At 39.3% G+C, this 25,828-nt stretch overlaps 1 protein-coding gene across 4 annotated transcripts in view; it reads left to right on the plus strand.

Annotated features, from left to right (window-relative positions):
• MBD5 (methyl-CpG binding domain protein 5) overlaps positions 1–25,828 on the plus strand; it is a 75,627-nt gene that overhangs the window by 20,451 nt on the left and 29,348 nt on the right. For 2 of the 4 annotated variants that reach the window (XM_019554118.1, XM_019554119.1), the window contains exons 5-7: positions 18,021–19,058; positions 20,734–20,945; positions 22,387–23,595. In XM_019554118.1, the coding sequence (XP_019409663.1) occupies positions 18,021–19,058; positions 20,734–20,945; positions 22,387–23,595 (2,459 nt within the window). The remainder of the gene's footprint in view (positions 1–18,020; positions 19,059–20,733; positions 20,946–22,386; positions 23,596–25,828) is intronic. The other 2 variants (XM_019554120.1, XM_019554121.1) reach the window with 1 other exon arrangement.

Raw genomic sequence — 25,828 nt, forward strand, 5'->3', positions numbered from 1 at the left:
ACTATAGATAGCTAAAAACAGTAATAGCCTAAAACTCTTCTTTCTCTACAAAAATGCACACTGTTCCATAAATCCAGGTCCTGCCTTCCACCTTGCTTTTAACTCTTGCTAAACCCTCATTTTCTTAATAAAAATAAATAAAATTCATGCACCTGTTTAGGGCCCCAAAACTCAGTTCTCTCTTACCACAAAACTAAATAGATTGATTTTGAGGCATACTCTGAAGGCCAACAGAATTAGGCTGTTTTACAGCATGCCAAGGGGCCACATTCAAGAGAGAAGGTTGCAATTTATTAACCAGAAAAAGATGGAAAATAGGATCATGATCATGTACCACCATTGGGTATGTAACATAATCCCCAAATTGCCAGTTGAGATGTGTCAATCAAATATCCTCAGTGAGAGAAGCCAGTATCATCATGTTCTTATTCTCTGGCTGGTTACCCTGACTTACTAACCACAGTTCAGTCCTATATGGATTGAGCTTCAGCCATTTCATTGAACTCAGTGTCCCTGGACTACCAGACAATAAAAAAAGAACTCATCTGTACCCTTTTCTTTAGTTAAAATTGATATAGAAATCTGAATACTATCCACATACTAAAAACACTTCCATCCGTATCTCTCACTTACCATTATATACTTATTAAAGGAGGCGGGGATAATAGAACGTTGTGAAACTCCCATGTGTCCTCCAAGCATAAAAATAATGACCCAAAACTATGGTCAATCTGGTAGTATCTATGTGCAACATAAATGACATAGTATATGTATTAATTGTTTACTACTTGTATTAAATATATGACAGGTATAAATGCTTCTAAAGTTTGGCTAAATGTTTAAGAGTACAGAACTAACACAATAACTTTTGGTCAAGTTTATATTTGTGTTAATCTTGATAATTTTACAAGAACTATAACTAGATTGTTGAATAAATTATATTTAGTTGCAAAAATGCAACAAGATTTTAGTTATGAAGACTCCTAGAAGTAGCAGGTATGTAAGGTCAGTTTTCTTCTTTATATTTGTGCTACTTTTTCATAAAAAGGAGACATCTTAAAAAAACCCACATTTTTAATGAACATTGACTAGAAAGAATGTCTGTTTAATTTCTCTGCAAAATGATAAATAATATCTAATATTAATTTATACACAGAAGAACAATATTTATTTGATGCATATTTTAGTCTTAGGACTTTAGTCATTTTTCAAAAGTATTTATTAACCTTTTCATTTTACAGAGTCATAGGTAAAAAATCCCATATCAAGTAAAAATTATTGTAATCACACCTTAAGTGGTCACCCAGGCACCTGTTCATTCAGTTAATGGCATGATAAAAAGCGGAATAAACTACAAAGTTATTCCACAAAATATGTGGAAGGTTGTAGTTGCTTCCTATCATGCCATTAATTGAATGTGTGGCCTGGGGCCTCTGTGGCTGGGAGTCCCATCAGCATATTGGAGCTCCCAGCTGGGGGGTGGGGAGGCCACGTTCACCCCTGCGTTTGGGGGCTCCAGGTGATGCTACCTCCCAGCTGTGGGAGCATATGAGCTCAGGGCTGGGAGCCCCATCAGCTGAAATGGCTCCCAGCCATGGGGGCACTTAGTACACCCCTGTGACTAGGATACCCCAGCTGATGCGGTATCCCAGTCATGCAGTGGTTTATGGGGATGCTGGGTAAACTGTGGTCTCACAGTTGTGAGGGTGAATGAAGTACCTCTGCAGCAGGGATGCTGTCAGCTGCAATCTCCCCACTGCAGGGAGCCCTGTGGCACCCCCATAGCTAGGAACCCTATCAACTGAGGGGGCTCCCAACTGCAGGAGCTTGTTTCTTGCCAGTGCAGGGAGAGCTCAGGATTAGGCTCCTCCTCCACCAGCAATAAGACATGATAGGCTCCGATTCGTAATTCCACAATCACACTTCCTGCCATGCAGGCCTGGTAGGAGGTGCTGTTGTGTGGCTAGTGTATTAGATCCCCTCGTGCCTTTACCTGCGTGTGTGGAGGGACACTCAGAATTGCTGTACTGTTGGAGCCAGAACTTCCATGTTTCTGGAAGCACAACCATGTTGTTCCATAAAAGAGAGGTAACAAACTTGATAGTATGTCCTGTAGTCCTTTGTGTCTGTCTAAATGTTGTCCTCCAGAGCATGGCTGGGCCCTCAGTCACACTTTCTTAAAACTTCTGGTTGGTCAAGTAACAGGCCGGTAGCCCACAACTCTTTGCTTGGCTGTTTTACCCCATCACAGTGAGGAACAACAGAAGGCTTAGATAAGCTCCGCCCACTCTAAAAGCCCATGTTCCCTTCCATGCAGATCAAAGAAAGAGTTCTGCCTTAAAACATGCTTTCTAGCAAAGCCTTCAGAAGACCCCTCTGGAGGAAAACCACGTGTCATACCTTCACAGGGGTGAATGGGACCCAGTACTGTGCGGAGAATGGCCAGCTGGGTTTCCCTGGTTTCCCTGCACCAGTGCTTTGAAAGAAAGTAGTGCATGCTTTACGCTCTGGACCTCACTCTTTCCAGGCAATTCTACAGAGAACCAGACAGGTGGAACCAGCACTCAGTTATCAGAGTCCCTTGCTTCCTGCAAATCTAATGTAATCAGCCCCTGACCATGGCCTTGCCCCTCACTCCCAAGCCACAGCCCCCTCCCCCCCAGCCCTACTGGTGCCCCTCACTCACAGCCCCCTGGCCCTGCCAGTGCCCATTACTTCCAACCCACAGTCCCCCACCCCTCCCAGCGCTGTTAGTGCACCTCACTCCTGACCCACAGTCCCCTGTCCCTGCTGGTCCCCTCACCCAATGCCCAGCCCTGCTTGTACCCCTTATTCCCAACCCTGCTAGAGGGGGGCCTCCAGCTGCCACGGCTATGGGATCAGGGCCAGGGCCCGCAGCCCCCAGCCTACCCCAGCATTGCCCAAGCCCCGGCTGCCACACGCAGGAGGTAGCAGTTGCTGTGGCTAGAGCAGAACATGGGCCCTGCCCCCCTATCCCTTAACTTGTGGACAGTATGGCCAGAGCAGAGCTGAGTGGAGCCCATGGGGGTGTGGGAGGGGATGAGTTTGCAGGCCGCCTACTATGGACTCGGGGATCCTTGCCCTGCTGCCCTGCCCCTGGGGGCCTCTGCAGCCCAGTGAGCGGGACCCAGTATGAGAGGGTAGGGAGGTTTGATGCTGCTGCTGCTGTCACTGCCATGAGCCCTACACCAGCTGCACCACCGTGGCAAGGCACCCCTGACTGCCCAGCAGCAGCAGGGGGAATGGTGACAGCATGGAGTTGTGCCCCTTTAAAGGAGAAAAATATGTGTTTTTCTCTTTTAAAGGAGAAAATATGCATTTTCTGCAACAGAGAAAAACACAGATCCGTGGTAATCAGTAAAGAGGAGAAAACATTCCCCCGTTCTCAATCCCAGCAGAAAAGTATGAGTATGAAGCTTATGACTGAAATTTCCTATGAGAGAATGGGGCTGTTTATACAAGTCAGAAGTGATTAAGAAAGATGTCATGTTATACAGAAGTATTAATAATAAATTTTCATTTGCAGATTATTAGAGCAGCTTCCCATTAAGACTTGGGAACTTAACAATGCTCTCCCTGCAAGTCTCTGTCTACTCTGCCTGTACTCATCTGTGGTCTTGCTTGGCCACTTGCTCACAAGGCATCTCTTGGGCCAGGGGCAGGGGCAGCAGGTTGAAGTGCTCTGTTGTTTGCAATGTCCTTTCTTGCTATCAGGGAGGTTGATTTCCTTTCCTGAGGAGAAGATGCCCCGCCACTTGTGTTTCAGGATGGAAAAGGCACTGCCAGTTTGAAAGCCATAACAGGATAACAGTAGAGAAAGTACACATACATACACACACAACCATACTTATCTGCCTGGGCAGTGGCAGAGGCTTCCTAAAGAAATGCATTTAAGTTTAATGAATTATGTCAGGCATGTTATACACAGATAATTTTTGTCCTGTATAGCAATATAGTTATCCTTGACTAATACCCCTGTGAATGTTATTTGAGATGAGAACTTTTTATTACATCTTTTATTGGACCAACTGCATTGTTAAGAGAGAAGTTTGGCATGGTTTTGTACACAGAGAACCCTTTACGTGAATGTTGGTATTCTGTTATAACTCTGACATTTGGGGGTTTACTTTAAAAACTATACCAAGCAGAATAAGGTAACCTGGAAAACAGGCAGTCGTGTAACAGGCATTGATTGGGGTTTTACTAGTTTAACTTCCTAGGCTTAAAATCACACTTTTTTATCAAAAAAACTTCCTTACTCACGGTAACTTACTCCACAAATAGCCCACTTCCTGGAAGCATATCAGTGTGAAGATGACAGAACCTGTGTGTAAAATCAAAAGAAAAGTAAAATCTATCTTACTATTTATGCTGTTTGGTTGCATTTTTGCATCTTTCCATTTCTCTTGAGCCCTGAGCTGTATTGTTTGGGTTGTAAGCATTGTTTATGAACAATTGTATTAAAGGGGAGCTAGCAGAGGACTCAGCATATAGCTTATTTTGCATATTCCTTTACTAAAGATTCTAATGTTTCTATTATGTACCAAGAGGAGATCATGAGTTTGTACTCAGTTTTTCAGATAATTGATGTGAATATTTCTGTAACCTTCAAGTCCTGTCATGTTATTAACCAGAGCCTCATATCCCACAAAGAGGTTACACAAGGTAAAGGCAGTAGATGGTTCTAAAATATAGCAGTACACATTTTATTCACTAAGCCACACTGCATCTTACTAATAACCTACCATATTTGTCTTTGGTTATGCTATCTGTTAAAAAAAAAAAAAAAAATGAAAAATGATGTAGATGACTCACTTCAACACTGTTATGCATCTTTCCCTAGAAGCTGGTTCTCACAGGAGATCAGTTTTCTTTTATTGCTAATGTGTATGCACTTACTCCAGAAACTCAGTTTGTAGAAAATCTGTACATCAGTTCTGATGGTTTAGTATTCAAAGACTACTGTTAATGCAAAAATTAGTATATGAAGGACAGATAAGGGGAAAGTAGCAATTAATTTGCTATGTAGTAAAAATGAAGGCAACTCATAAAGGAAGACAACAGAACTAATTGTCAGGAGTCAGGGCAACAAGCAGGCTAAACTGGTTACTGGGTTGTTCTGCCTACTTGTGGCCTACCTACCCCCAGGCTGACCCCAGTTACTTGCATGGGTATGACTACTTGCTTATAACCAGCAGCTCTTGCAGTGCCCAGAAAGTTACTTATTAGGACAGATGCCTTTGTCTGACTGTAGACTTCAGATTCCTTGTTCTTAGCTTCCAGGTTCCTACCTTTGACTCCTATTTTTCCATTCCCTGGCCTTGTCTATTTGTTCCTAGTATTCTAGATCCATCCTTTTTATTCCTGATTTGGTTGGCTTCCTGGCTTCATCCTTGTTCTTGGTTCTTGCCATCTGTTCCTATTTCCAGCTGCCTTCCTGGCTTTTTGAACCTTTGTGCTTCCAGACTTCAGTCCAGGACCCTGTCCTCCCACATCCAGCTTCTGACTTGTGGGTTAGCTTGGCGATTGTCCATGACCTCATTCCATATAGCTATAACTGCTTGCTCCAGACCCCTATGGCTAGTGACTCTGGTCTGGATCCCTGCCTCCTGTCCCTGACCACTCCAGGGCACCAGTATATGTTCTGGTCCCTGGCCTGTTGACCCACCTGCCCTTGATCTCCTGCTCTGGTTTTGACCCCGCGTTTCCCTGACCTGGTCTGTTCTTGGTCCCCTGGGTTGTCACTCAGAGTCAGGCCCCAAATGCCCGCATCCTAGTCATGCCTCAACACTAATAAAGTATCATTGGCCAGTAAGGCTACAAATAAGGCATTTAGAAAACATGTGAGGCAAGAAAAACCCTAAGTCAGATATACTCATTATTAGGTAAAACTGCAGAACAGCAGTATAAAAAGGACTGAAGTGTTCATTATGCATTTGTAATAAAAGAAGAGGATATGATGATGTTTTTATTTAAATAGAAAGTTTACTGGTTATAATAAACGAGAAGATAAAGCTGTATCTGCTGAAATTTAATATTTTCAAATCAACAGGCCTAGATAACTTACTTGTAAGCATCTAATGTAGGAACAACTCTCTGAACAACTATTTTTTTAATGAATCTTGGAAAATGGGAAATTCTGGTTGCCATTTTTTTCTCATGTAGAACGCGTGACCTATGGTACTATACACCAGTCAGCATGGGTTGCCGCCAGGTTAAAATAATTCATGACTTCTCACCAAAGAATAGGAGGCTAATGTATAATATTATTACAGTAAAATCCCTGTTATCTGGGATTTTACTAACTATTACACCATACTAACCGGAATATCCAGCCAGCCTGCTGGATAGACATGGGGGGCCAAAGCTCGCATGTGGCAGCTACTGCTGCCACCCGCTACCCACTACCCTTCACCGCCATTCCTCATAGCCACTGCTGCCCCCCTCTCTGCATGCAGGCACTGCCACTGCCCACTACCCCATGATAATGCTGCCCAGCCTCTACCACACTTTACCTGCCCCCCAGCTCTGTGTTACCTGAAAACCCCTGCTGGGTTATTTGTAGATAACCAGAATTTTTACACAACCAGCAATTTCCTTACCAGAAAGATGCCAGATAACAGAGATTTTACTGTAATTCCAGTCGGAATGGTTTTAAGGAAAGTGGATCTTGTGAAATAAATCAGTTACCAGTTTTGGCAGGATTCCAGGTCTAGTCGATTAAAGCATATTTGTTGGTATCTCTTACTTGATTTCTCCAAGGTATTTGACTTAGGTGCACATGATCGTTGATTAGAACACTTGCATTGTACGGAAATAGCAGTGGATTAAAAACTGGCTTGCTGACAGATACCAAAATATAACTCTTAATGGGGAAACATATTGGTTCCATCTGGCTCACAGAAGGATTATTCTTGGTCAAGAACTATTTATTGTATTTATAAACAATCTAGATGACAATAGAAATCTTTTCTTGTAAAGTTTGCAAATGACATGACGGGTGCAGAAGTATATCATGAGGAGGACAGGTTCCTATTACAGAAGAATCTGAATCACCTGATTAGTGGTCACCTTTCAGTAAAATACATTTTGATAAATCCAAGATCAGGTTAATTTATCTCATAATGAAGTCTGTGACTTATAAATACAGAACCAGAGACTGTTTTGGAAAGCAGTGGCTCAGAGAAGGGCTTTAGGAGACTTTATAGATAATCAACTCAATGGGATCTGTCAGTATAATGCTATAACAAAAATGGCTAATGGGATTCGTGAATGAACATAAAGGAAAATACTCAGTAGACACAAGGAAGTGCTCTTGTCGTCTTATATATATTATCTATTCTGTGTGTATGTTCTTTTTTTTTTTTTTTCCTTTCTTGGGGGCTAACCTGTGATGACCATAGCTAGTGTTCGCAAGGTAGTGTATCTGGTCCACAGTTGGACACAGAATAGTGCTTACTGTCAACACAAACCTGTGTTCTTGTGGGTCTCAAGTCTTCCATATTTGTTCCCCAATTCTCTGTAAGTAGTGGTCTGGTGTCCTTGTTTTCTATAGAACTTGAAAGGAGGATGAGAGACGGTGGATCTTTTAAATGTAGTTTTTGTTGCAACCTGGGCTTCATTCTGAAACCAGGTTCAGGTAAATCAGGAGTTACTACATCATACTACTACCGCATTTAATGTGTTCATTGAAATTGCTGGACACAAAACAAAGAGTGAAAGGGCCAGTGCTTGATTATGAGATGATGAAAATAGCTTGCTGGAGCTTCTGGCACACCTAATGAGAAATTAGCCAGGATTTAGCCAACTAGCAAATGCTTTATCTGCATGCTAATGTTCCAGTGTAATTTCCACATCTGCATTTTATGTCATGACAGTCAGAGTTTTGTAAGATGGGAGTAGAAATCCTGGGCCATTGAGCCTATTCACCTTGTGTTCTCGGGCTACTATTTATTCAGAATCCATAAGAACATACATTCTGGCATGTCTTGCACATGACAGCCACAAAACGTCTGATTATAAAAGAACCTACAGTGCACCACAGGAAGAGCACAAAAACGACAGGAGTGCTACCAGTGGGGAGTTTTATAAGTAAAATGCGTTCCATTGATTTTAGGAAATGGAATACAGTCCACGTTACAAAGGAAAGCAAAAGACTTCCCGCCCCCATTGTGCTAGATCTTGGAGAAAGTTCTTTTCTAACCGTAAATCTGGGGATCAGTTTGATCCTAAGTGCATGAGCAAGACTCACTAGCCAGGTACCCAAAGCTAACTAGCCTCAGTGCATGAGCAAGACTCACTACAGTTTACTTGCACCAGCACACCCAGCCATTCTCCTGTCTTGCCATGGCCGACGTCCAGTTCTTGAGAGCAGGGGTGTTAAACTCAATAACCCCCATGAGTCAGATCTGGGCTTCGTAACTCCTTATGGGCTGGATCTGGGTGAGCAACGGGGGAGCAGCAGTATGGGTATTAATGCAGCCATTGTTCACCACTACCACCCCACCCACCAATGACCAATATGCCCAAAGGACCTATTTCTGGGAATTTGGTGATAGGCATACCCCTAAATTCCCAGCCCCTCTGCCCACCCCATAGGTCTGAAACTCCCCTGCTTTAGAGTAAGGTAAAATGAAATCTGGTAAATTTTTCTGGAGGAAAAAATTATTTTTGACAATGAAAGATATGAAATTTCACTTCCGTCGTATCACAGGGATACTAACTGTATGAAGCCACATAGCAGCTGCTCTCGTTTCTAGAACACAAACACCCCTAACCCACCATGCAACTAATTCCATGAACTGATTAAGTTCCATCTGATGGAGTTCAGGTTTCTCTGATGGGCCCCCACTGCAAAATGTCTCTCCTCTAACGGTTAGAAACCTTTTAATTGCCAAAGGTTTGTGTATGCTAGTAGCCTTTTGATTTGGTACCAAAATTGTCCTTTTATCTTAAGTAACTCTTCTCCATCCCTTATATTAATCCCCCAGATATATTTTTAAAGAGTAATCATATCACCTCTCAACTTTAATTATTCAAAGATTTTAATTACTTCTCATAAGGTAGGTTTTCTGTTCCCCTAATAATCCTAGTAACGCATCTTTGCACGTTTTTCTAATTTAATTTTGACCATTTTAAATCTTTTTTTTACCAGAGCTTTGCACAGTATGCTAACTGGATGTCACTAATGTTTTATACAGCAATGGTGGAACTAATACTTCCTTGTCTCTCAAAAAAAAATACTGTCTAATACACCTTAGAATTGTACTAGCCTTCTTCAAAGCCACAGCATACTTGAGACTCATGGTAATATTATAATTAGTCAGTGTACCCAGGCCCCTTTTTTCCTCCCATCACCTTCATATTATATCAAAGCTATGAGAGAGGTTTCATTACTCCCCAAATGCATGAATTTGCACTCTGTACTGTTACTTGTTCTACCATTTTTATTACTGTGCCTCATAAGGTTATCTAACTCTTTCTAGACACTTATCTGGTCATCATCTGTGTATTGACAGTACCTCCTAACTTCTTGTTATCCTCAAATATACTAAACATACATCTATTTCCTGTACCAACGTGATGAAAATCTTAAATTGAATAGTTCCCAAGACCAATCCCGAGGAAGATCACTCTCCAATCAAATCTTTTTTCAAGCAGATACCTCTCTTTCACTATAAACTTTGTAATCTCCTCGTAGGCAACTCTTTATTCACCTTACAATTATAGTATTTTCTATTTTAGCTAATTATTTACCATGAGGCGCAATATTGGACGCTTTGCTTTAAATCTGTGTAGACAAGGTCCACTACATTACCCTTGCCTAAGAAGTCAGTTTTCCTGTCATAGAAGGATATTGAATTATTTTGAACAGTAGTAGTAGTTTGCTTCTAGTTTTTGCTAAAGCAATACAGTAAAACTGAAAATAAAATTTCATGCAATATAATAGTAGAAGTATATAATATATGGTTATGGGAAAAGCGTGCAGTAAGATTACACATTCTACCAATTTAGACAATTAAAACAGAATATAATATATGACGATACCAAAAATAAATAACGTGAAACAATATATAATCGTACATTAACAAAAGAACAGGGGGAATTTTATTTGATTTTGGCTGTTATTCTCTATTCGAGTAATATGAATACACCCAGGGATTATAAAAGAGTCTGTAGTGTATTAGAGAGAAGCCAAACTGGTTTTCCTCATTAGCACAGTATTTAAAATTTTCCACCGACAAAGAGATCCATTTTCCTCTTGTTTCTTCAAAGAATGAGCCAAATGACAAATAGTGATTTAAATAGTCCATCTTATTCTTTTTCAAGTCTGTATATGGGGTCTGACACAACCTTCACGTCTCATTTCAGTGAATTGCGGTGTTGTAATGACCTTTTGTTGTTTGTAGTTTTGTACTTCAAAACTACATCTTTTTAAGCCAAAAGGGTGCTTTATTAATCTCAGAAAAAGAAGTTTGAGGAAAGTCTCACTACCTGAATATCAGAATGACAGCATCTTTAATTCTTTTATCTTTTTTAAACATTGGGGTGATGTTGGATCAGTGTCTGTCAGTATGTTTTTAGAAGGATATTGAATTTGTCTGAGGTGATCTTCCTTGGATAAAAGTCTTGAATTCTGTCCTATTTTCTATTTACCTCCATGCCCTTTATTCTTTCTTTTACTCTCTATTATAAGAGCTTGCATAGTTTTGATGTCAAACTAATGGGTGTACAGTTGCATGTATATTTCTTCTTTGCTTTTTGAAAATGTAGGAACTATATCTATTTTCCAGTCGTATGGCCCTATCCCTGAATAGTTTAATTCATTGAAGAGTCATTCTAGAGGAGCTGCTATTTAATGTGTCAGTTCTTTCATTATTCTGAGATGGAGATTATCCGTCCCCCTGATTTTATTATAGTGAGCAATATAAATTATGCTTTCACTTCCGATTGTAGTAATTTCCATTAGCATACCTCTCATTCACATTCCCATTGTCATTCCTCACATCCTTCTCTTAGCCTCACACACATCTTTATTCTTATTGAAGACTGAAGTAAAGTATTTGTTTAGTACTTAAACCATAACTGTATTAGTCTTAATCTTCACCGTAAATTCAGTGTATAGCAGTTCTCCTACTTCTCTTTTTTGTTTGACCAAAGAACCTTTGACTGTTTGTTCTGATCTGCTTCTCAAGGTCCAACTGAATGAAACTTTTGGCACCTTCATTTTATTTCTGGACTTTCAGATCTCTAAAAGATAGTTCTTCTCCCCAATCAATCCTTTTTTTTTATTGCTTGTGAATTCTCTGCTTACTCTGAATGTCCTGTTTGAGGTGCTTTTTCATCCAAATAGATCTTTACCCCTTTCCTATCAAGCTTTAATTCTTGCATCTGAAGTAAGCCCCAGACAGTTGGACTTAATTTCCCCTGCTCTAATAAGTGCCACAATTTTTCATATTCTTGTAGAAGTCTCTCTCCATGCTTCCCCAAAACCAAGCATACCTTTGGGCTAGGAAGCAGAGATCTCTCTCCTTGCTCATTTCTCTGTGGCCTAATTCTATAGGTGGAAATTATTAGATAAGGATTTGCCAAAGGTCATTCAATTGGTCCATGGTATAGTGAAGACTAAAAATCAGGTTTCCTAATTAATACAATAAGATACTCCCTCATTCCATTATTTTCAGGTGATACAGAGTCAAAACCTGTGCTCCTCACTTAGTTCTCACTCATTCCTCACTCAGATGAACCCTGACTTCAGTTGAAACTTAAATAAAGACCTTAAAATAAAGCCTATACAATTAAAACAAAAGTATCTTGCACTTCAGATATTATTTTATAATGTAAGTTTTATATGATGTAATACATTTCAAAAATTTTTCAAGAGCTGACTTCTATATCCCTAATTCAGCATTTTTATTTTTATTTATTCTACCTTCTAGTAGCATGATGGATACTTAATTTAAGTAACTCATAAATATTAAAATCAGTGCAAAGAAGAACTTATTTTATGTTGCTATTTAACATATTAAGCACTTCAAAATTAATGTAACATCCATTAAGATTGTCAGCCATCTACTCTTTCACTGAAAAATTGAATGATCTATTTCATAGTGTGTATGTGTCTTTTTCTTTTTCATTTACTGTTATTTGTTAGCTAAACAATGCTGGTGCACTAGCAAAAAGGGACTCTCACTTTTAAACTTTAACTTTGTAAATGTAGTGTAGTCAAGCTTCTGTAATGAGATTTTATTTCTGAATAAATATTTGTTCAATGTAATCCATCTGCTTAAAAACAGTGATAAGTTTTATGATGCAGCATAGTAAAATGTGTGGAGATACATTTCTAAAAGAAAAATAAATCTGCCTTTTTAAAAATGAGTGAGTAATTCACAGCAGTAAAATGTTAAACACATTGTGTCCATCAAGTGACTAGCTTTTTCCATAGAGAAAAAAAATCTCCAGTGGGCATTCTGTTGTCTTACATCTTTTAACTTTATTGACCCTCTAGGACAGGAGTGGGCAATTATTTCTGGGAGGGGGCCTTTTACTGAGTTTTGGCGACCCATCGAAGGCGACATGACAGGCAGCCAGGGGTAAATAGATATTAATTTTCTAAACTTTCATGGGGCCCTGCGGGCCAGAATGAATGGCCTGGAGGGCCACATCTGGCCTGCGGGCCACATTTTGCTTACCCCTGCTCTAGGAAATCTAAAAGGTGTATTTCTTACAGGCCTGGGTACCTGTGATTCTCCTTGCATTACATGAACAGTCCTTTACTGTCATTTGCTAAATAAAGGACATCAGCGTTAACAGTTCTTCTGTTTTGCAGAACTTCATCTTCTTTCTTGCTTAAGCAGACAAGATTGTATGGGTAGATATATTTTATTAGATGAACTGAGTAGTTGGAAAAAAGGTTCTTTGCAAGCTTTCGGGCACAGTCACCCTTCTTCAGGCACAGGGACTCTCTGCCATTCTAAGATCTCCAAGGATTGAAAGAAGCTAAAAGTGCAAAAGCCATAGACAGCGGAAGACTGGGCCTAACGGGGCTTATCCTCCCTCCCCCCCCCACCCCAAAAAAAAAAAACAAAACAACTCAGGGCAACAGTGGCAGTGCAGAACACTGCAGGACAGTCTGGGCACAGGCTTCAGGCGGCTGCAAGCAAGGGAGGGGCATACACAGACACAGACAAGCAGCTGAAGCTTGTACATGGCAGGAACTCAGCCTGGCTGGTTGTGGAGCAGCACCAGGTAAATGTGTAAGAGGGAAGGGTCATGGGGGCAGGGGGGCAGATTGAGGTCCCTGCAGTAAAGGAGGGAGTGGGGCAGAGGCAGAGATGAATGGGGTCCTGGGGTGAGTTGTGAAAGGGTCAAAGCCTGGGCGGCTCATCCAGGGGTACTGGATGCCATATGCCTCCTGCATGCTGGCTGTGCTTGCACCACGTCCCTCTCCTGCCTGGTGACAGGAGGCATGTGGCATCGCAAAGTGGCTCCCAAGGTACCAGCAGCAGGGCGGCACAGAGCCCAGCGCTCAGCAGGCAGCCTGCCTCCATGATGCACTGTGCACAGATCCGGCAGGACCTTCCCCCCCACCCCACACACACTCCTGGACCAACCGCCCCGGCTCTGACCCTCCCATGACCCACCCCGGGGTCCCATTCACCCCAGCCCCTGCCTCAGCCCCATTCCGCCCTCACTGCAGGGGCATTGATCTGCACCCCCACCCACCCATCCCTCCCCCTGTGCCCTTTTCCCCCCTACACACTTACCTACTGGGTGGTGTGTGTGTGTGTGCCTGTCTGTGTGTGCATCTGTGTATCTGTGCATGTGTATCTGTGTCTGTGTACATGTGTGCATCCGTCTGTCTGTGTTTGTGTCTCTGTGTGGGTGTAGAAGTATTTTTAAGTTTTACCCAGCCTCCCAAATAATATTTTCTCTCTCTTGCTATGATGACAGGGTATCAGTGAGAATGTACATAGGTGAAAGTTAGGAAAACAATGTGTAGAGAAGGGAAGGGAGGGGGGAAATAATGCCAACGGTAACTAAGGGAGACTACTGTATTTGAGTTCTCTAAGGTAGAAAAGAGGCAGTCTGTGAACAAGTAAATAGCTGGAAATTAGAAAGACAAAGGGTAGAAAAGGAGGGGAGGAGAGAAATGGGGGCAAATAAAAGTGTAAATGGTAAGGTCAGGAAGGTTTTAATGCATCATAAATAAATGTAATGTGTCATAAAGAAATCTTTCCAGAACCACCCATCCTGGCCTTTAAACAAACACCAAACCTTGCTAGCCTCATCACCAGATGCAAACTCCCTATGACCCAAACCACACCTAATAGATCTAGACCATGCCCTCCCCTCCTTTTATACCCTTGGTCTTTCTAATTTCCAGTTATTTACTTGTTCACAGACTGCCTCTTTTCTACCTTGGAGAACTCAACTATGGTAAAGTCTCCTTGGTTTACCTTTGGTAGTACTTACCCATTGTTTTCCTAATTTCTATCTATTTACATTCTCACTGACATCCTCTCACACTTTTAGCTTCTTTCATTCCTTGGAGATCTCAGAATAGCAGACTCCCCATGCCTGAAGAAGGGTGCTTGTGCCTGAAAGCTTACAAAGAACTTTTTTCCAACTACTCGGATGGTCTAATAAAAGATATCACATTTACGCAAAGAAGCTTTCCTGCCTATGTCATTGAAACAACACAGCTACAACCAAAAATCCTTTCTTACTCTCATTTTATTGGTAAGCCTTTACTGTAAAAGCTGCACCTAATATAAGAATCTTTTTCCCAGTGAGGGACCAACATTTTGGGCATATTGTGGATTTGGGATGCTAAAGTACAGAACATCTTGATTCAGCTGCACCTTTACCCAAACAAGGATTGTCCTTTTTTTAGCTTTTGAGTCTCACTCAGCCCTCATTAAGTCCCAGCATCTCCCATCTGTCTCTTTTAAATGTTGGTGTTCAGCTGGGATTTACATTAAGCAAATATCCATGTTGGACATTTGGGTGAGACCAGTGCAGTGCTTAGATGGTGCCATGGTTCATTCTCTTTTAATGATGGTTCTTTAGGTTTGAAGGAAACAAAAGTAATCAACTGTCATTGTTCCCCACCCTTCCATATCCAATCAGGTTTCATTATAGTTTTGCCTGCCTAAAGTTGCCTGTTTGGGTCAAGATGTTTCTTGACTAAGGGACACAGTCTGTTCTCTGCTCTCATCCTACTATTTTTTGGAAAATAGTATTTGGGTGATTGGCTTATCTAGTTTTGAAATAGATCCATGGATCTCACTGTGATGCATCAGATTATAAGTGTCAATAGGTTTAAGATCATCCAAATTCTTGTTTGCCTCCAAAACACAACTAGGACTATACAGTACAGAGATGAAAACATTGAGTCTGACCAAAAGGATTTATCAAGAGCCAGCAACATCAGCAGAGACTATGCCATGAATGTTGAGTATTTGTAGTATTAATGGTATGTCTTTCTCTTGCCCCTGGTAGCCAGGGTAGCATATTGGAGACAAGGGCTCTGATGCACCCCTGCAGCTGGAAGTGGCAGCAGTGGCCCTGAGCCCCCAGGGCATATTGGAGCCCTTGTCTCCAATGGGTCCCCAAAACTGGGAGTGGCAATCAGCTGATCAGTACTATTAGCCTCTGGAGCACAGTGGAGTCCAGGGCTCTCACATACCCTGGAGAATGGGACTCCCAATCAGCCTGGCCACACTTTCAATTTAATGGTGTGACAGGAACCAGCCATAAAGCTATTACATCTATTTTGTGTAGCACCTTTGTGGGGTTTTCCTTGTTTTATCATGCCATTAACTGCATTAATACATGGCCTGATAAATTAAGATGTGATTAACTAGTTAATCACATCTTAAGTATAACATTTGCCAGGGGCCTTTGAAACAAACTCATACAACTGGTTAGTAACAACTGCTAATTTTCTGCAGTTTGGTGACTCAAGAGACACCTAGAACAGGCCCTGCAGCACTTCTCCTCCCTTGCTCCTGGAAATAAAGCATGAAAGCAGTGCTGAATGTATGCCAGTAAGCATGCCTGAGACCCATGGCTTAAAGTGTACACTTAGCCCCACTCGGAGGCTCAGTTTGGTGAGTTTATATGTGTAGAGCAGGAGCAAGCGGGCTGGGCATGCTAGAAACCACTGTTCCCTGCCACTACATCAAAAAAGTATTTTCTAAAGGCCTAATTTTAGAAGTGTTAAACACTTGTTAAAAAAATAATAATACAAGTCCTTCTATTCTGAGCTCTTCTAATTCTCTCATATGCTTTCTGTCCAGGACTGAAATGGTATATTCAAAACAACTGGTTTTATCAATAACAAAATCTGCCTAAATGCTCTCAAAATGAGGGCAAGTTATGGGTGGCATAAAATAGCTGCCTTTAAAAAAAAAAAAAGAAAAAAGAAAGAAAGAAAGAAAAGAAAAGACCAAAAACACTTCCAGAAAAAAAAAAATTCCTTTTTTTCTTCCAGTGTGGAATTTATCCTCACTTTTTCACTTTAGCCTATGAACAGGGCCTGCAGTATTCAGTATTGAATCACTGGTAGACTGCTATTTACCTATTAATTCAGAGATAAAAATGAGAGCTTCCTTGCCTTCAGTGGAATGCAGAGCACTTCATTTTAGCTCTGAAAGGTTTTTAAAATGTTGTGTTTCAAACAAGTTTATTTTAAGAATTTTTTTAGAAGTTACTAAAATGTGTTAGTTATTTCTCATGTCCACTCTGAGTCTTGTACAAGTGAACTCATGAATGCTAAACAAAATAATTTTGATGTTTTTAAGTTATTCTGTTTTAAGTAATTCTGTTTTCCTGTTGAGCCACCCTGAGCCTTTGTTGGGAAGGGCACATATAAATCAAATAAATAATTGAAGCATTCCAATCTTTATCTGATCAAGTGGTTACACAATGCAGTTTGGTGCAGTTACTCAGTAGAATAAACAGTACATTATGTTTTTGCTACTATCAGAATAATCTACCTTTTTAGTGTTTGTATTTTTTGAGACCAAGGGCATCTTTCCATATCACTGAATAAAATGGAGAAGAATATTTCAAAGGTGTTTACACTGAGTTTTATTTCTTCTGCTCCTCTCTTGTATAAACCATTGTCAAATTAAATAATTTTGGCTAGAATAACAATTGATTTAGAGTCGGGAGTAATACACAGATATGCAGAAACAGGAAGGCAATGGGCATGCCTATTAAAAAACAAAACAAAAAAAATGTTTTATGCTAAATCTGCTAAGGCAAGATTTAGTTTTCTTCCCTTTCCAAGTGACAGATCATCCCAGGCCACCCAAATGATTTTAGCTTCTCCTTGCGAAATCTGTTTGTTGTTTTCTGTAGCAACTTCTATCTGGCCATAATGTTTTCTAGAATTAATTAAATATCACTTTTTAACAATGTTAATACTTTCTTCCAAGAATCTCTGAAAACCGTGTTTTAAAACAATAATTCACAAAGCCTCACTATACCATTGGGGAAGTATTTATTCTGATTGTTTTGCAGATATGTAGAATATCTATCTGCAGTTGGACTTGTGAGTCCTGGTTCTTCGTTTTGTACTCTAATCATGTAATCATAATTTTTACCACTAGGCATTTAATCTACCACTACTTCTTCATTCTGGTACTATATTTGGTATTAATCCAAAACTGAATCCAAAGGATAGATACTTTTCAGTCCATGTCTGATCTAAAATATATTGAATACTAATGCTCTCATAACCAAATTTTTGCTGATGAGTTTTAAAAGAAACATAAGTGGTTTTATTTCATACCAGTTGTGGTGTGGGAATGTGTAATGTCTGAAATAATTCATTGGAAATTCTTTTATATTAAAATATTGAAACCATATTGTTAGAAATCTGTCTCCAGTGTATGAGCGTACACACCTGTTCTTGGATGTGGCTGTTACTAAAACTGTGATAATATTTGTCCTTCAGTGGATATTAATATTTTTGTTTCATGTTGCAGGGAATTCAGGACCATCAGGACCATCATCATCCATAGCCATAGCTGGCACCAGCCAACCTGCCATCACAAAGACAACATCGGTTCTTCAAGATGGTGTTATAGTCACCACTGCAGCTGGAAACCCACTTCAGAGCCAACTGCCCATTGGGAGTGATTTCCCTTTTGTTGGCCATGAACATGCACTTCATTTTCCACAAAACAGCTCTTCAAACAACAATCTTCCGCACTCTTTGAATCAAAACCTCCTCAATTCTCTACCTATCTCTTTGCCAGTGAATCAACAACATCTCCTAAACCAGAATCTATTAAATATACTACAGCCTTCAGCAGGAGAAGGCAAGTCTGAGGTCAACCTCAACCCTTTAGGTTTTCTCAACCCGAATGTAAATGCTGCTTTAGCGTTTCTCTCCAGTGACATGGATGGACAGGTATTACAACCTGTTCATTTTCAGCTTCTAGCAGCCCTGCTTCAGAACCAAGCCCAAGCAGCTGCCATGCTTCCCCTACCATCTTTCAATTTGACCATCTCAGATTTGTTGCAGCAACAGCAAAATAACACTTTACCCTCAGTAGTACAGATGACAGCCCCACCAGACCATTTGCCAAGCAATCAGTCAGACAGCAACAGAGCTGAGACCCTTTTAACCAACCCCCTGGGGAACCCTATGCCAAGCTTTTCAGGTACTGATACTACTTCCAACCCCCTGCTCCTCCCAGCTGTCACTGGGGCCTCAGGATTAATGGCCTTGAATCCCCAGCTGGTGGGAGGTGTCCTGAACTCTGCATCGGGCAACACAGCTAATCATCCAGAGGTTTCCATAGCAACCTCCTCCCAGGCAACCACTACCACAACCACTACATCATCAGCAGTGGCAGCACTGTCTGTCTCAACACTTGGTGGGACAGCAGTGGTGTCAATGGCAGAAACATTGCTGAACATATCTAATAGTGCTGGGAATGCATCTGGTCCAGCTAAACTCAACAGTAACTCTGTGGTGCCACAGCTACTTAACCCTCTACTGGGGACAGGTCTACTTGGTAAGTTAAATTTTTTCACAGATTTAAAAAAAAAAAAAAAGAAAAACTGGTTCGGGGGGAGTTTCTGATTCTAGTTTCTATTTTTAAAGATTACATTTCATCATACTATTTCTAAAAGTTTTTTGTATGTCATAGCTTGTTTAACATCTTTAGAGAAAAACAAATAGTTTTGCACGAAATTTTAAGTAGCTTTTTTTTAAAAAAAAAATCAGCAACTGTTTGGGGACATAATTTTATCTTCCATTCCCTAATTCTGATGCCACCTAAAGCTTCTTCACACGTTAAAATTCAGTCAGACAATTGGTTTCCTTTTATTTTTCAAGAAAAAAAAAGTGCAGGTGCATGTTTGGGATGCAGTATTTTATTCCAAATGTATGTGGCATCACAGGGTTTGTATGAGTAGCTGTGCAATAGATGAAAAATGGCCAAGTGCATTTTTCCATCTGTATCAAAAATATGTCAAAACTATAGCACACCTCCTATAAAGTAGTACATAAAGCACTCTAGGAAAATCCTTGCACAAATTCAGTAAAGTAGGTTTCCCTTCTAGCCCTTTACAGTATATTTATGTTGTCATACTTCAGTGTTTTTCAGTTCTGCTTGTAGCTTAGAAACAAGAGTATCACACTTAACGAGCACCTACAGAATAAAAAAATTATAAAACTTAGCTGTTCTCCTCTGCCTTTATTCCCTTGACCAATTTACCCGGAATGTTGATAGATTTTGTGTTCTTGTATGTTTGGACAATCAGTATACCAGTAAAAGGAATAAAGTAATGCCATAGAGCTGAAAAGTATTATAATTTAGTTGCTTAAATTACAAAATTGTTGCTGTGAACTTAGCCCTGTTTTTTGTGAACCTACAATAGACATTTAATTTACCACTAGAATTGTTATTAAATTAGGATTAATTTTCTATCTGAAATAATATCTCTATTGATTATCATTCCATATGTAGAATGTCCAGTTAACTCAAAAAAAAAAAAATCAAACTACTAGATCAACTTTTTAGGGCTTATTAGTTTTACTTAGGGTATTTTTTAGTAGTAATTTAATGGGGTCAGGTTTAGTAAAGTGTTTATATTCTTCTCAATTGGGATCTTGTTATTTTCTATTAAATTTATATAGTGACCTTTCTGTGATAGATAATTCAGATTTTTTAAGACTATTTTTGCTTCTTACTAGATTTATGTATCATCTGAGTCTAGAAAAGGGATAACTAATAGAGATAGTGTGCATATTTTTGCATTCAAGAACCCCTGGAAAATTGTACATCCAGGTCCAACTGTAGCATTGTGGCTATTGGAAGTTTTCTCCTTTCTGGTACAGTATAAAGCAGTTGCTCTATAAAAACTAAGAATAAAATTCTAAGAAACCAGATTACTAAAGCTTATTCTGCTGTATATGACTATATCACTCCTGAGGAAAAAAACAGTAATGTCAGAATCCTTTACAAAGAGTCCATGTAGATATTACAAGTAAAAGGAATGTGTTGAAGAAGTGAAGAAATAAGTAGTAGGAGACATGTCCCTTGAGGAACAGATTTCAGGCAGAAGTTGTGTTACACAGAAAGTTTCAACAGTTGCTTACCATTCGTTTAAAACATGCCTCAAGGAAGGTCTCATTACTTCTTGAAAACTATACTGACTTATATTTCCATGTGTTTGGATTTGCAGGTGACATGTCATCAATAAACACTACTTTGAATAACCATCAACTGACTCATCTCCAGTCACTGTTAAACAACAATCAGATGTTTCCTTCAAATCAGCAGCAGCAGCAGCTTCTCCAGGGGTATCAGAATATCCAGGGATTTCAAGGGCAGCCCTCAATTCCTGGACCAGCTAGCAACCCAAACCCCATGGCATGTCTGTTTCAGAATTTTCAGGTAGAAAGCAAAATGAAATTGCTATTAAGTATATGTAAAAATTCTCAGCAAGTAAAATTGTGTTCTCCACATTCTGATTTTTTTTTTTGTGGGGGGAGGGAAGGTGGGAACAGATGTTAAAAAAATAAACCCAAAAACAGTCTCTTCACAGCTTGTTACCCTAATGTATTGGCATTTTACAAATCAGGCCCCCTGTTACCTCCCCTGTCCCCTCCCCCCGCTCAAAAAGCCAATTATGGATAAATGTGAGTTCAAGTGTTAACCTGACAGAACGACAAGGAAAATTTCAACTAAGCTAAGTACAAAAATTAGTGTTATAGTGCTGCAAACTTTAGAACATGAAGGCTGCAGAAGTACATGTTATAGTGCCAGGAAAGCTTTTATCCTTTAAGAAGGAAAGAAAAAGTACATCATTTTGTCAGTCTGGACAATTAGACATTTCCTTGCAAAATTGTTGTCCTCTATCTATAGGCACTTAACATATTTTAAACATGTGCATTATAGTGGCCATATCTCTGTGTGTTCTCTTTTGAGTCCTAAATCATATGAATAAAGAAACCATTGCAAATATTTTGTCTTCACTAGGTGAGTGTTCTTGTCTCCATAGACTGCACTAGAATTAATATTGTGTATTATCATAGTTTGCTGTGTACGTGACAGATTGAAAATATAAAAGACAGGATTCCTCAAAATCTAACTTGCTAGACATTCTACCGTGACACAGATGATGCATGGAATTAGAGCCTCAGAGCAAAGTATTGCAGATACGATTATTGAGGGATTAAAGTAGGGAGACTTACTAAAAGAAGAATTTAAGAAGGGAAAGGTAGCAACTTGTATGCGAGGAATAAGAAGGAATTTCAGGCAAAGTATAGTAGTCTGCAACAAAAGAAATGCAGCGTGCAGGATGTGTGGAGACAGAGTGTTTATGGGCCTTATAGGGAAATAGACTAAGGGGAATACAAGGAAATAAATCTGGGTACAAAAGCAGAAGTGTGCGAGTAGTTGCTTAGGACACTGAAAGTGAGTGTAAGGATCTTGGACTTCAAACAGAAAAAGAAAGGAAACCAGTGAAGGGGTTTTAAGAGGGGAAGTGGAAATTGAGCCACAAGAACAAGATTATTCTGAAAGTACAGTCATCTAAAGTACTATGTATTGATTCAAAGGTCTGTTTCTTGAAATAAGAAACAGCATGAAAACTAGTCTTGTATGCATTAATGCTTTATGTTTTGAGTTACCTTCTTATTTTCTGATTTTTTTTCAGTTAGTATGAATCCTTTTCATTAGTGGATAACTAAGGCAAAGTTACTGTCATTTATGTGTAAACAGAGAGTCATTATGGTCACCATGATAGTTCCTGGATGAAATGAAATGTATCTTCTGCAATGAAGCATCAAAACCCCCATCATTTTTTATATATTTTGTTCTTTATGTTTTTAAGGTGAGAATGCAGGAAGATGCTGCCCTCCTAAACAAGCGAATGATCACCCAAATGGGGATGACACCAATTCCTGAGACTTCCAACACTACACTTCCTCCTTTTCAAGAAACATCTTGTGATTTGCAGCAAAGAACTGAACAACCTCTAGGACAACAAGCAAAGGATAACCTCAACACAGCTGCTCAGGGTGATGCTTCGGTGGATGCTATCTACAAAGCAGTTGTTGATGCTGCAAGCAAAGGAATGCAAGTAGTAATCACCACCGCAGTTAGCAGTACAACACAAATGAGTCCCATTCCAGCTCTGAGTGCCATGAGTGCCTTCACAGCCTCAATTGGTGACCCATTAAACCTATCTAGTGCTGTCAGTGCAGTTATCCATGGAAGAAACATTAGCGTTTCTGATCATGAAGGTAGGATAAGAAACACTAGAGGAACGAGAATACTGAAGAATTCAGAACATAGTAAAAATTTAACTGAAGGGGATGTATTTGAGTATTACAAAGCAACAACTTGCAACACACCCAAAAAACAGTGGGAAGGAGAGCAAAGCCCTGGAGGTGAGATAAATAGATGGAAGTGTGATGAATTTTTAGATCATTCAGCTCATATCCACAGCAGTCCTTCTCATGAAAGGCCCAATAACATTTCCACACTGCCATTATTACAAGGTGAGCAGCATCAGATACTGTTGCCACAGCGAAACTGTCAAACTGATAAAATATTGGAGGAGAATTTCAGGTATAACAATTACAAGAGAACTATGATGAGTTTTAAGGAGAGACTGGAGAACACTGTGGAACGCTGTGCACACATAAATGGAAATAGGCCTCAACAAAGTAGAGGGTTTGGAGAGTTGCTGAACACTTCTAAACAAGACCTAGTCCTGGAGGAGCAATCTCCAAGTTCCTCAAATAGTTTGGAAAGTTCTCTAGTTAAAGACTATATCCATTATAATGGAGATTTTAATGCCAAAAGCATTAATGGGTGTGTGCCTAGCCCTTCAGATGCTAAAAGCATCAGTAGTGAAGATGACCTAAGGAATCCAGATTCCCCTTCTTCAAATGAGCTGATACATTATAGGCCGAGGACGTTTAACGTTGGCGACTTGGTCTGGGGCCAAATCAAAGGACTGACTTCATGGCCTGGAAAATTAGTAAGAGAAGAAGAAGTTCACAATTCATGTCAACAAAACGCTGAGGAGGGGAAGGTATATACATGTGCATCCACACATACATATATGCATAATCAGTTTTATTGTTATCTAGTATTTATTTTTCATCTATGTTTCTTATTTAAATTACAAATTGCAGCTTTAATGCATTTTCATTCCAGTGTTAGGAGGTGGACTTACCAGAACCGCTTTATTCAGTAGGAATGTTATTACATACTGTGAAATTTTATACAAATGATCCATGGAAATACATTAGACAGTATTCTGGCTTGATTGTATCTTGCCAAGTCATTTTTCACCTAAGACTCGTCACACAAGAAATATTTTGCCTTAACATGAAATAGTTTAATTCACTGTTTTTAGCCACGTGAGTTTTTCAGCCACATTTAAAGTGATTGGTTTAGTGAGTGAAGACTATATTGGATTTAAAAATGTCAGAAACTGCAAAAAGTAAAACTGATGTGCTTAGATTGAGAAATTTGCAAGTAGTTGCAAACTAGTTTACAGCTAGTTTGTTGCAGAAAATATATAATAATGGTGGCATTAATAGTACAAAATCAAAGATCTTTTCCTACTGATTAAATGTTTTTAGTTTGCTCTTTTATATAGTAGTCTAATGTCCCCCACTGGCGAGTATACTTTTGGCAGGAAATTAACTGAAGCCATCCTTACCAGGAATGATCAGTCTATTTTATTAATGAAATTATTTCAATCCTTATTTTCAGTTATTTGTAAAACAGCTATTTCAGAGTCCTCATAAATGCAAAAGTATTTCATACGTTAAATACATAATGAAATGTTTTTAAAAGAATGTTCAGAAAGTAATAGAGCTATTTTTTTTTATGTAAACTAAGGCAAAACCTAGCTGGAGGATTAATAATTTCTTAAATGAAGAAAGGAATCCATCCAAAATGGTAATATTTATAAAAAGCCTGGAAGAAACTATACATTTTGGATGGTTTCTTCTCTTCATATAAAAAATCTTTCCTCCATCTCCCTGCTTCATTTTTACTGTATTTAGGCACAGTGAGCAATTATATTTACTTGTTAATTAATGCTACTGCTAGTAGGATTTCTGTGATAAAGCTTGACTGGATTTTTCCCCTCAGACAGTCCAGTATGACCATGTTATGAAACTGCTGTAAATTATCCAAGGTAATGTATTTGGGCTAGAATGGTTTCAAGCAGAATTTGACAGAGCCTTAATCTGCTTGTTCAGGTGGTTTGTTCATTATCCCTGTTCTCTGTTTGTTCATTATCTCTATTTAAAGGTGTGCACGCAACTTTTTCTGAACCAGAAGATGCTTTTTAATCAACTTTGTTTAATAACATTTCCATGAATAAGAATTTTTTTTCAGTTACAAGGTTAAATTCCAAAATTACTAGTCATTTTTTAAAATTTAGGCCTTAATTTTTAAATGTGAGCATCTGCTTCCTGCTGCAGAACAGCAAACCAAAAAAAGGAGGAAACCCATGTAAAATGAAGACAAGAGTATCGTATTTTGTATCATGATTCTGCTGTGGTGTTACCAGACAACACCTTTCTGAACTAAAAATGTAATGCGTTTCTTAAAATGCCATGTGTCATCGGTTCCAAATATTTATTTGAAAGTTACAAAATTAATACATTTCATAGGAGTGATTTAATAATTTTAACAAATGAGACTGTATACCCTTCACAAATATAAAAAAATCTTATTTGCATTCCTTAACAACTGTTGAGTTTGTAAACTAAATTTTTATCTACCAAGCCATTAATTTGGTTTTGAAATAGGTCTTATTGCTTTTCTTTTGTGTTTTCTGGTGCAAATTGTAATATTTCTAGCACAATATCACATTCATTGGCATGACATTGAATATATGCTGGTGCACAAACGTAATGAAAGTTGTATATATTTCTGATTGCCTTCCAAATTGTTAATATAAAGGTAAATATTTTGGTACTATCAGGATGCTGTGGAAGCAACTGATGTCCTCATTAAGAGAGACATTGTGCATCAGGAAGCCCTGTGGTAACTGAACAGCTTTGCAATTAAAAGTCCCTCCACTTTCAGAAATATGTTGTCTAATTTAACTTTTCCCAAACAGAAAGATAGAGTGAATAACTATTATAAGGATAGAGTTTGAGACAAAATAGTGGGAAGCCAGGGCAACATGAAAGATAGACTCTATGAATCTATAGAAGGGAGGAATTAAAAATGGCATACTTACTGTTTCTATTGTAATTGAACATGGAGAACTCTCATATTTATAATTGTAACCCACATGT

Source organism: Crocodylus porosus, unplaced genomic scaffold (genome assembly GCF_001723895.1).
Source record: "Crocodylus porosus isolate Cpor-Errol unplaced genomic scaffold, CroPor_comp1, whole genome shotgun sequence".
NCBI classification, from domain to species: domain Eukaryota; kingdom Metazoa; phylum Chordata; order Crocodylia; family Crocodylidae; genus Crocodylus; species Crocodylus porosus.